This window comes from Glycine max, chromosome 1 (genome assembly GCF_000004515.6).
Source record: "Glycine max cultivar Williams 82 chromosome 1, Glycine_max_v4.0, whole genome shotgun sequence".
NCBI lineage: Eukaryota > Viridiplantae > Streptophyta > Magnoliopsida > Fabales > Fabaceae > Glycine > Glycine max.
In genome coordinates this window covers 1574039-1586517 of record NC_016088.4, presented here as the reverse complement: position 1 = coordinate 1586517, position 12479 = coordinate 1574039, and the positions used below count along the sequence as shown (strand labels likewise).

At 32.3% G+C, this 12479-nt stretch overlaps 1 protein-coding gene across 2 annotated transcripts; it reads right to left on the bottom strand.

The window, feature by feature from the left end:
• Positions 1–762: 762 nt before the first annotated feature.
• LOC100819045 (ABC transporter B family member 2) lies at positions 763–10382 on the bottom strand. Of its 2 annotated transcripts, XM_014767134.3 has the most exons (13): positions 10184–10377; positions 9609–9872; positions 9343–9397; positions 9049–9224; positions 7008–7208; positions 5929–6188; positions 4827–5367; positions 3990–4369; positions 3114–3532; positions 2592–2833; positions 2262–2509; positions 1743–2155; positions 763–1512 (listed from the first exon to the last, which is right to left on the bottom strand). In XM_014767134.3, exons 2-13 carry the CDS (start codon positions 9864–9866, stop codon positions 965–967), a joined length of 3741 nt encoding a protein of 1246 aa, XP_014622620.1. In that variant the 5' UTR covers positions 9867–9872; positions 10184–10377; the 3' UTR covers positions 763–964. The 2 variants fall into 2 exon arrangements, with proteins under 2 accessions (XP_014622620.1, XP_003517674.1); XM_003517626.5 differs by having other exon boundaries at positions 9609–10382.
• Positions 10383–12479: the final 2097 nt, after the last annotated feature.

The following is a 12479-nucleotide window of genomic DNA, read 5'->3' as shown; positions in this document are numbered from 1 at the left end:
GTTTTAGTCATAAAAAACACTATATTTTGGTTTTTAATCTTTACACTTGACATATAGTTTTTCGTTTTAGGCTCTAAATGAAAATAACTCTAACATTGTTATAACTTTAATAAGCGGTAGAAACTGAATTGTAATTAACTTTTTACGTAAAGACCAAACTGGAAAAAAAAAATCACTTAGGAACTAAAGGAAAAAATAGCATCGGATACAGGAAGTAAAATAATAATTAACAAAAAAATGTATTACTGATTACAAGAAAATTTACAGAGAGAAAACTCAACACGAGCTACAAAATTTATTGATCCTTGAAGTTATATTTCAGACATAGCGAGACAAAATTATATCGCATAGTTCACGTGAGAGTCCAGTAACAGCAGTTCTACAGTACAGCATGAGGATGCCATTTGTTTGAGGTAATGTTAACAAACATTTTAGTTATAATGTTCATATTTATTATAATTTTAATTATGTTTTGAACGTGGATGTATGATATCATTAACACTTTGAATAATATTTAAGCAATAAAGTTAAGAGTTATATTATTTTTATAATATAATCCTTTTTTCTATTCATCTTTTTTTTTATTGCATCATCACTCATTTTATCTTATATTTTTCTTTTCTCTTCCTATTTCTCTCGTGGTCGTAAAATAAATTGTATACACCTTATTGTCCGAATTAATATGATTTCTCTACACTTAAACAAAGGTTCTATGATGCTATAATAACCAGATGTGATGCTTAATAAATGAGGATCATGAACTAGATACATGAAGCCATTTTACTTTTTTTATAGCACTTACAAACATATATATATATATATATATATATATAGTATGAAATTATTCGGATCCGACATCAGCTTCCCAACCCACATCATTCTCTATAAACGTGGGGGGAAAAACTAAAAAAATACAAAATCAGTATAAAAAATCCATGTTCGTTTGTTATGTTCTTCCAATATACTATAATTGATGCTGCTGTTGTTGAAGGTTGACTAATTTATAGTATGCTCCATTTTTATTCTCTATAAGACTTGAATGAGTCCCTTGGTCAATTATCTTTCCATCTTGCAAAACTGAGATTTGGTCTGCATTTCTTATAGTGGATAGCCTATGTGCCACCATAACTGTAGTTCTGTTCTGCATTAATCTGTCCAATGCTTGTTGCACAATACGCTCTGACTCAACATCAAGTGCACTAGTGGCTTCATCCAGAAGCAAGATTTCAGGGTTCTTTAGAACTGCTCTTGCAATGGCTACCCTTTGTCTTTGGCCACCAGATAGTTGCACTCCTCTTTCACCTACTTTGGTGGAGTAACCCTCAGGAAGACCACTGATGAAGTTATGAGCATTGGCAAGCTTAGCTGCTTCAATCACTTCTGAATCAGAGGCACCTTCTTTTCCATAAAGTATGTTTTCATAAATTGATGTTGCAAAAAGAGCTGGTTCTTGTTGTACAAGACCAATGTGTCTCCTAAGAGATTTCAGATTAAGTCTCGTGATGTCTTTTCCTGTAAGAATTTGATTTATCATTGATAGAACTTAGAAATATGTTACATGCACATGGCATATGAATGCAAATGTGATCAATAAGCCATCTCTAGAATGGTTGACTTATGCATGCAAATGCATGTTGAGCCTTAGTCATTTTACTTTGGAAAACTTAACTTATGCTACTCTTCGTTCTTTTGAACTAGTCATGGATTGAATGAATGAAGTAGTGATAGTTCAAATATCTTACCATCAATTAACACCCTTCCGGATGTTGGATCATAAAATCTGAGTATAAGGGAGATCACCGAGCTTTTACCAGAACCACTTTGCCCCACTAAGGCAACACTCTTGCCTGCAGGAACTCTTAGATTGAAATCCTTGAAAATAATTACATCTGGCCTTGAAGGGTAGCTGAAATTGATTCTTTTGAGCTCGATTGTTCCATCCACTGTCTTCAACTCTTCTCCAACCTCACATGATATTCCTGACTTTCTATCCATCACTTCAAAAACTGATGCAACCATTTGATTCCCTTTCAAAAGGTCTGGGGCCAGGGCCAATGTCTCCCCCATGGCCAGTGCTGTTACTATCAAAACAAAAAATGCCTTCATAATTGATTTAAAGCTAGCAAGCTCCTTTTCCATTAAAACAGATCCATACCTGCAAAAGGTATACACTCTCAGCACATGGGTAACCACCATTTGATGAGTCATTTATCCTATAATAAGAAACCTATTTAAGATAAAAATGAAGTTAAAGCATCTACCACAAGGCAAGGCCATAAGATGAGAAAATAAAGAACTGGGAAATGCCATAGAATATGCCAGCAATTTGGCCTCGTTGAAGTGAGCGTTTGGAGGGATCAACGAGCTCATTAGCATAAAGGTCAAGGACCTTTTCTTCAGAACAAAATGCGGCAACAGTGCGTATATTGCTCACAGCCTCCCCAGCCAGCATGTTGGCTTTTAGATATGCTTTGCTCAAGTTGCCACCATAGCCTTTCATAAAAAGTTTCTGAAATGATCCTAGGGAAGTATTAAAACGCAAACAGGTATGCTAGTTCCATAATTTTGAAATGTGGAGCAAGGAACCTCACCTCACTGATATGACCACTAATGATCAAAGGATATGTGGCTATGACAACCAGTGTTATTCTCCAGTTCAAGATGAAGGCAACAATAAATGAAGCAACAACCAAACCAATATTCTGTAACAGAATTGTTGAACGATCAACAACTATAGTTCGTAATAATGTTGCATCAGTCTCTAACTGCGATGAAAGCATGGAACTTGTGTTGTTTGTATCGTCAAACCAGCCAATTTCATTCTTCAAGATAGCTGCAGACAGATGAACAAGAGAAGTAATAATCAGCAAGTGCAAAAGCACCTTTAAAATAGAATTCATCAGAAGATTGATAGACCATGAACATAATGAATCCTTAAAATATGTAACACAGCATACACATCCATTTACAAAATAATGCAATTTTTTCGCATACATTCACATGCAGTGTAAAATTGATCTGAGTAAGATTGTAAGAAGCTTGAAAGGAAATATTTCATAGCAAGAAAATTGAGTATGTGATGGAGAAAGTAATAATCAGTTGATCAAAATTACCAGAAAACATCATTTCTCTCACACGAAGGGTTAGTCGCTCTCCCATGATTCCAAAAGAAAGATGTTCAATGGCATGGACAGTGACAGTTATAACTGCTGCTCCACAGAAGAGGAATGCAATTTTTTTAACTTCGTGACATGTTGTCTCCCAGTCCATATAGTATGATACAAGTGCGTGAGAAATTCCAAGTGCAAAAAGTGGCATCTGTGCTCCAGCAATAAATGCACATAAGGTCCCAGCAACCCCATAAAACCAGTCAGGACCAACCATAGAGTACAGCCTTGCTGCTGAAACATGCCTTTTCTTGCCTGCATTTTCTGTTTCTTCAGCACAAACCCGGCCAATAGATTCTTTATCTGATCGAAAACTACCACCAAGGCTTGTTGTTGTACGGGATAATTCTCTTGAGTAGGTTATGCTACAATCACAAGAAAAATATAATCATAAGCTGCATGTTAATGGAATTGTACCAAGTAGCAAATGTAAAAGATTTCTAATATCTGATTTATTCATTATAGTCACTTCAGTAAACACAAAAGTTAGACAGATAAACATGCATTTTCCAAAAAATACTATTAATGTATGGGTCAATACCTCATATGTTGACATAAGTAATAAATTTCATTTCAGATAATTGCAGTTGAGTAAATGACAATTGCATGTGTACTGAGATAGTAATTTGGCCCAACTTTTTTCTAGCTTTTCTTCTCAGAATCTAGGACAAACACATTTAGAGAAAAACTCTTAAAAAACCAAAGAGCTTATATTTCATAAAAGGAAAAGGGGAAAAGTAGCTTTTATAAATAAATAAAAAGCTAACTGAAGTAACTTAAATAAAATAATTGGACCTAAATGTCACAATGAGAATGAAGAACCTTGGTTGGCGTCCCATGCTAGGACCAATTGATGGGAGGCGATGTAGAGAAGCAGCCTCCTGGAGTTGAACAAGAGATGCATAAACACTAGTTGGGTTGGCCATGAGCTCTTCATGGTTACCAGTTTCCACAATCTTCCCTCCCTGCACAACAGCAATCATATCTGCATTCCTAATGGTAGAGAGTCTGTGTGCCACTACAACAGTTGTTCTCCCAACCATCACACGATCAAGAGCCTCCTGCACACTCTTCTCAGACTCAGCATCCAGAGCACTAGTCGCTTCGTCCAACAAAAGGATTGATGGATTCTTCACGATTGCACGAGATATTGCAATCCTTTGCTTCTGCCCTCCTGAAAGTTGTATACCTCTCTCACCAACCTGAAAAAAAAATGACTTAGTATCACCTCTTAAGGAAAAGAAAGGATCCACTATATTTTACTTTGTTATAGAAACCATTTTTCAGCCCTTGAAACACTCGTATCTACCATATAGTTTTGTTCAAATGTTATTTCTATATTCCAATATGCATCCCTGTAATTTGTTTCAAAGAACTTAAATCTTAGCTACAGTTGCTACATGTTAAAATAGATTACTTATAGATATTTTTCTTCAACAGCTTGTAATTCATTGTTGGAATCACTCCAATAGGAATTTCAACTATTATCAAACCAGTATGATCATCAATCATTCTGATTTTTCCTTAATTAGCTCTTCCTTCAATGTTACATTACATTTCGGGAAAAAAAACACTACTGAATATATGTATAGCCACATATTTAAGAATTTTTTTGGATGCTGTTATATATAAGCAATGTGCACAAATCAAATATCTTACCTGAGTTTCTAGTCTATCAGGAAGATTGTTGATGAAAGACTGAGCATCTGAAAGCTTCACAGCACGTTTTAGTTCTTCAAGAGTGGCATCATCTTTTCCATAAAGTATGTTCTCCTTGATGCTTGTAGCAAAAAGCGCAGGTTCTTGATTAACCAGCCCAATTTGCTGCCTAAGCCATTTGAGATCAAGTTCCCTGATATCATTCCTGTCTAATAGTATCTGACCAGAAAGTGGTTCATAAAAGCGCTCAATCAATGATATGACAGTGCTCTTTCCAGAACCACTTCCTCCCACAAGGGCTACAATTTTCCCTGAAGGAATGTCAAGACACAGGTTGTTGAATATTGCTACATCTGGACGAGACGGGTAACTGAAACAGATGTTCTTGAACTGGATATGACCCTCCAATTTGCCTAACTTGCGACCGGTTTTTGAGCTACTTTTGCTCACTGTGTCCCTCTCTATCATCTCAAAAATTGGATAAGCTGCTGCCTTTGCTCGAATGAATGCAGATATATCTGGTGCTGCCTGCCCCAGTGACCTGAGAAACAAAACATGACCTTCACATACATACCTTAATTTAGGAAAAAGTAATCTTAACACAAGAAATACAACCTTAAACCACTTAGATAAAATCCACAAGTGCAATGTCAGTTATAGTCCGGTTGATTAACAATTGGCAAGGAAGTGTTAAATTAAATAGTCTATGCACAGACTATGTAAATAAGTTTTACATTTTTATTCAATCGAAAACTATCAAGTAAGAAAAATTTGTTGATTTTTATAATAATTATCTTAAAAATTATGATTTCTGGTTGGTTGTAACAATACATAGAAATTAAACTCTTAAGATTAAAAGCAAAAGTTCTAATAGTAAGTAATTTACTCTAGTGAAGAACAGCAAAATATACTATCATTGAATTTCAATGTATCTTCATTGCATGTGTGTGCATGTGGCACTTTCTGCATGAAAATTAAAACCAAAGAAAACACACAACTTATTCTAATTCTATCATGCACAATAAATAACTCTCAGAGTATGCCTTGTAAAATACAATGAAATAGCTTTGGCCAAATATGAGAAAAGATAGTAAGTTCTTACAGGCCAGCGATCACAACGTTGAGCATGGTAGTGAAAGACTCGCCTCCATTGGCAATATTCTTGTGAACAACAATGCTAGTGAACCAAACAAGCAAAGACCATGATAGAAAAAGGACACAGTGCATTGAGCCCAAGCCCAGGCCCTTTGCCAAACCTGCTTTTCTACCGTTTACATAAGTTTTCATGAGTGCAGCTTTATATGATCTTACTGCCCTTTCTTCTCCCGCAAATGCTTGAACCGTTCTAACATTGCCAATCACCTGAAACCCACAAAAAGTGCAACTCATTCACTTAATAAAATCAAGTATTAATGGATCATGTATAAAAGAATTAGCAAAACATTATTTATAGGGTCATGCTAACTAAAAAGTACAATGGTTAAGAAACTAAAAAAAAAATATTTAATGTGTAAATCATATGAAAGCGTAAAAAAGATAACGAACCATGTAATTTTACGCCTCATAAACAAAACATTATTCTAAGTTTCTTTATCAATGCCCTTAGAATATTGGCTAACAATTTTCTTATTTATATTGCCATTTTGAAATTCATGTAAATGAGACAGGTTTCACTCTTAATGTAGTGAAAGTCAATGTCAATTACTAGTATGTTGTTAGTATTCTTTAATGTGTCAAATAACATATACCGTCCCTAATACACTTTCAACTAATTCACGTTCCTTACGAAAAATTACTAATTTAATTATTAAATTTGTCAATTAATTATACTATCATTCTAAAATTATCATTTTCTTATTTCTTTATCCACTTAATTATTTCTCATTAATTTTTTGAGAAAGAATAATTAAGTAAGATATGTAAGAAAAAAATAATTAATATATCTAGAAATTAAAAAAGAATCTTATAAAAAAACAAATAAATTTTTAAAAATAATCTTATAATTAAGGGCGGGGGAGTATATAAATAGTGTGTTGTTATCATTCTTTAATCAACTTTGCCAACACACTAAATATCAAACCATAGGTAGCAAGATACAATTTTTTTTACGTAAGCAAGATACAATTTGATTAATTATGTACAAGAAAGTTCAACATATTTTCTTAAATTTGAGTCAATTACCTCTTCAGCGATTTCACCAGCCCTCACGTAGGCTTTTCGAACTTTTGCAATGAGCCCAATTGTGACGTATGCATAAAGACCTCCAGCAAGAGCAATCAAGGGTACAATTGAAAGTGTCACTAAACTGATCTGCCACACTCTAACAAACCCAATAACAAAGCCCGCTACAAATCGGCTTATGTAGTGCATGAAGTTCCCCACCTGTAAATACCAACCTTCAATGATCAATCTTAGTACCAAAGTTGATAACATACTCTCTCACAAATTAAATTATTGCCATTGCACATTTATTAATAGAATTATATTATTTTTCATTATAAACTCTAATGGAGTATAATATTTTTTATCCATAAAAATAAAAAACAAATATCGAAAGTTTATAACAACATACACATTCTATTCCATCAAGTTACTCCCCTTCAGTACTGTAATATATAATAAATTTATTAATTTTTATAGTTATCTTAAAAATTACACAAAAATGATTTCTAACGAGTTAAGAGCACTTGCTAGTATTTATCTTTAATAAATAAATATTGGGTTAGTCTATTATTAAAATAAAAATAAAAACTAACATTTTATGCCGATAAAAAAAAACAACAAAAAGCTTGCTACATTATATCATATAGATTAAGAGAAGAAACTAAAACCATTGAAATGGCTTTGTAACTCAATAGTAATGTTTTGGTTGTGGGTACGTGTTTGCTGACTGGTCACACAGCTAGTGTTGGTAGATGCTTAATCATAATTGCATGCATCCTGGAGTAAGTGTGCATATATTCGAGGCACATGCAGCTCAGCTAAAAAGCGCAAAACCTTAAAAACAACGCAACCATATCGACCAGACTTATAAATGCAGCTATCAAATGCTGCATTAAATCCACTGTGTTCGACTTACACACACACATACATATATATATATATATATACATACATATATCAACTCTACGGTGTACGAAACAAAACAAAGGCAGAAGCAGAGGAAGGGATGAACAATGACTATAAAGAACGTCAACAGGTGTAGTGATTGTTTTACCGCTTCGAGTGAGAGTCCCAAACCAGTGTGCGTGATAATGAATGAGCATTTAAGACTATATGTAAATCTTAATTGCATAACTACAAAACATTTAATAGATTTAATGCCTATGTTTTGTTTTTAAATTAATATTTGAAGGACACTTTTTGTCTTTTTTTTAAGCATAATATTGATAGAAAATATTATAGGAAATAGTCTTCCTACAATTATTAATTTTTGTCGGAAACTATTAACACATAAAAGATGATTATATTTTTTTAATATAATTTATTACATATCTAAAGGTCAATTAAAATTGGAACTCTAAATCATTTAATCATTATCACTTATGCCAAGAAAGTTGTTGGTAAATACACTTTGGTAATGTAATCCTAATATTGTAAAGGAGTACTATTTTTAATAATTTTCTTAATACTCCTATTTTACAAAGGTGGTATTAAATTAAAAAGTTAAACACATTTAACATTTTCTTCCTCAGATAACTAATAAAATTATACTATTAAGAAATTATATGAAAAGTGTTAAGAAAATTATCCACCGTCATATTTATTGAAAAAGAGTAATTGTTTTTCCTCTTTAGCTGGTGATTTTACCTACCTCCGTATCAATTAAAGAAAATGTCTCTTTCATTCTCCGTCAGGTGATTTAATATTTTACCAAAAGTACATAATGTAATTATGTAAACAAAAATGATGTTAAAAAAATATTTCTCTTTATTTTCTTGCTTTGGAGAAGATGAAGAATTGGGGAAGGCGCCATAAATTAATACTCCAATTGACAGCGCAAAAGTGAAGGACAAATAATAATGAAAACCATTTTTGAGGTCACAATAATGAAAACCATTCAATTATAGGTAGATTGAAGAAGCTAGAAAGAAAACCTAACGAGGTTAAAGTTGAAATTGACCGGGAAATAACATTCTTGTCGTTTCACAACATCTTAGTAATTTATACTTTAATGATGATATAAAAATATGAAATATTTTCTCAAAAGGCAAATGCATACCTTCTCGGATAGTGCATCTTGAACAATGATAATGTCACTAGTAATGGAAGAAATAACCTCTCCTGTTGAAGCCTCGGTATCAAATAGACTAATATCTTGATTCAACATTGATTTCAAATAAGCCATTCTCATCTTTGCAGCTTGACGTTCCCCAGTATGCATCCAACAAGCCACCTCTATATAATCACTCCATCAGCAATATATACTTTAGTAGCTATAATAAAACTGAAAAATTAAATCAGCTGAGATTATATATATATATATAATTTTTTTTTTACTAGGCTACTTCCATACCTGTCCAAGATGAAAACAATATTGCTATACTTAGATACACAAAATCCAACGAGTACTGCAAAATTGCAAAAAAAAAAATACCACATTAAGGCACATGCAGCTAATAAGAGAATAGCATTTCTTGAATGGAAAAAAGTCAAAATTACCCTTCAATCGATGAAAAAGCATCATGGTATTTTTTTTTTTCCAACTAACCTTAAAAGTTCAATTAGAAAGTGGACAAAGACAAAAAAAAAAGGGTTTTTACTTGTTACTGCAACACAAACCTTGGCAACTTTGTGAGAGGCTTCCTTGGGGAAAAGATAGGCCAAGCCTATGACATTGATCAACTTTCCAAAGAAGATAAAGAAAACGGGAACAGAAGCACCATGTACAATTGCCCCAACAGACCCAACACCCATTAAAACATAGTCATAGAAGTCAGCAAAAGAGAAGAGTTTCAGCAGAGAAACTTTGTGTTCCTTTTTGTTGCTCTTAGCATCATCCACGGCCGAGTCACCGGAGAGGGTACCCCGGTCTGACATTTTGGCCTGAAAAAGAGAAGAAAAAGGAACAATCCCTTCACTAAAAACAAGAAAAAAAAAAGCTAGTAGCAGCTAACACTACAAGGTGTCCTGCAACTGCAAACTGCAATGTACGTTGCAAAAGGCAAAAAAGTGAAGATGAGAAGGAAAAAGAGGGAAGAAACTAGAGTGGAGAAGGTAGGAATGATGGGGTAGGGGGTGGTGGATGCGTCATAATATACAAGGTAGAAAAGAAGATGGAATATTTATTATAATTAAGGATTAGATATAGAATGCAAGGTTCACATTCAAGTTACTACTAAGATTGTGATAATAACCTTGACATATAATTATAATAATAATATTTATTGAAGTCAGCTTAAAACTTGCTTCTGTGTTTGATTCTTTTGCGGTTATAACTTAGCTCTTTCTTGGGTCATTGCGTGACTGGTTCATATACTGATGAGCTGTGATTTTTGCAGCTAAGCCATAGAAATCCACACTCACTCTCTCTGTCTCTCTCCTCTGCATTAAATTGCATTGAGAGAGAGTTGTTGGAGTTTGCTATATATAAGCATGTAGGCTCCAATAAGTTGAATTGGGCTTGGATGAGTCGGTGACTAAGACTTAGTACTATGACTGTACCTACATAAGGAAAATAACTAAGAAAATGAATAGGGAAACCATTTAAAATCAAGGTTTGGGTGTTGCATTTTCTTAATTTTTCGTTTTCATGTAGATTTCTTGTACATAAATGTCAGATACACTATCAACTTCTTTAGAATTCTCAATTAATAATAATAATAATAATAACACTTTTCATCTAATAACAAATTGTTAGTGTTTTCGACTAAGTTTGATGTCCAATGTGCATAGCAGGTCAACTTGCCTCGGAATACTACTGCATCAACTCAAAAACAAAAGCGTAGAAAAGATCAAACGCCCGAACACATGCTTCCTAAGATACATCCGAAAACAACAAATTTTTTTATTATTAATAAACAATAATATGTATCTACTGCTAAATGCCTAAATAGGGTGTTATAGTTATTAAAATTTCTTTAGCCTCAAGGAAAACAATCTAATCCAACTTATACATGCATAAATATAATCAACGTGGTTATACTATAGATGAGTATGTATTTCATCCTATCATTTAAAATATTAATTGGTTTGAGTGTTTATGTGTCTTTTGTAGGTATGCATCACTTTAATTCTTGTAAAAACTCACCCTAGTTAATGTTTATTAGAGTTTGATCATAATCAACAATCATGTATTACACTACGAGTTCTAGATGCTTCAATCATATATGCATCTATGAAAATTTGCTATTTTTTTATAATAATTACTTTAAAAATTTGATAATATAGTAACAATGCATAAAAATAAAATAATAATATACAATGATTTCTAATCATGCAAAAAAACTAAATAATAATAATGTAATACAATGATTAGTATTAAATGACGTTATTTAGTCGTAAGAATTTTCTAAAAAGAAAACCATAAGAATAATTTATTTTGAAATAATAAAACATAATAGTTGAAAAGAAAGAAAAAAAAACAGAAAAAAAAAATAAATATAAAAGATAGTATATCCCTGATAGCTGATATAATTCGTTCACATATCATAGGCATACCGTGATATCCATGTGGGGGTTGGGGGATTAAAAGGTATATTTGAAAAAGAAAAATATTAAAGCACAATTTTTTTCAATTATTATTGGAATTTGGAAAATATGTTAATACCAATTGGTTGAGAAAGTGAAATTTTATGTAATGAGCTAAAACTAACATGTTTCCTATACCGTTGTTGTGCATCACCATCTATGAGCATTTTTCGTACGAAATATGGATCCGATGAAATCAAAGCCCCTTCAAAATTCTCCAATAGAAAGTTTGAATTTCCATTGAAAAACACTAGACGTAGAAGCAATATATATCAGCTTCTGCACATTTCTCTCCTTTGTTTCATCAGGTTTGAACAAGTCACAGAATTTGTATAAGGTTAAAATATTTTTTCGTCTTTATAAATTGGTAATGTTTAGATTTTGTCTATGTTAAAAATTATGTTTTTTTCTCATAAAATATAAATGTGTTATATTTTAACTTGAAGTAAATTTTAAATATATCTAAGCCCAACGTAATAATTTGTGGCAATTATAAATTTAGAATTTAAAAATTGTCACAAATTGAAGTAAAATTATCACAAATTGCATTTTTTTCTATACTTTTGTGATGTTTTTTAAAATCCAAAAATTCTCACGTGTGTTTAGATTTACACGAATTTTACTCCGGATCAAAATATAACACATTACGAGAATGAAAAATTTTACATAAACAAAATCTAAAATTTGCCAATTTTATAAGGACTTAAAATATATTTTAACAGGAATTTGAATAACTTAGTTTAAATTTTTTAAGTCAAATACAATAAAAGGCTTCACTTTTAAAAGGATTTAGTTAAATTCTATTTAACTCTAAAGTGTGCTTAGTTAATCAATCAATTTTGTTTAAGACAGTTAATCAATTAGTTAAATTCTATTTAACTGAGGTGTGCTTAGTAAATCAATTAATTAAGCCCACCCCCTCAAACGGCAATTAATTCCATATTAAAAAGTAATAGAAACACT

Coding starts and splice junctions, on each gene's coding strand:
- LOC100819045 (XM_003517626.5), bottom strand. CDS start 9,866: ATGTCAGACCGGGGTACCCTCTCCGGTGACTCGGCCGTGGATGATGCT. Junction 3,533..3,989: donor AGCATGGGACGCCAACCAAG/GTTCTTCATTCT, acceptor TTGTGATTGTAG/CATAACCTACTCAAGAGAAT. Junction 2,510..2,591: donor TTAGTGGTCATATCAGTGAG/GTGAGGTTCCTT, acceptor GGATCATTTCAG/AAACTTTTTATGAAAGGCTA.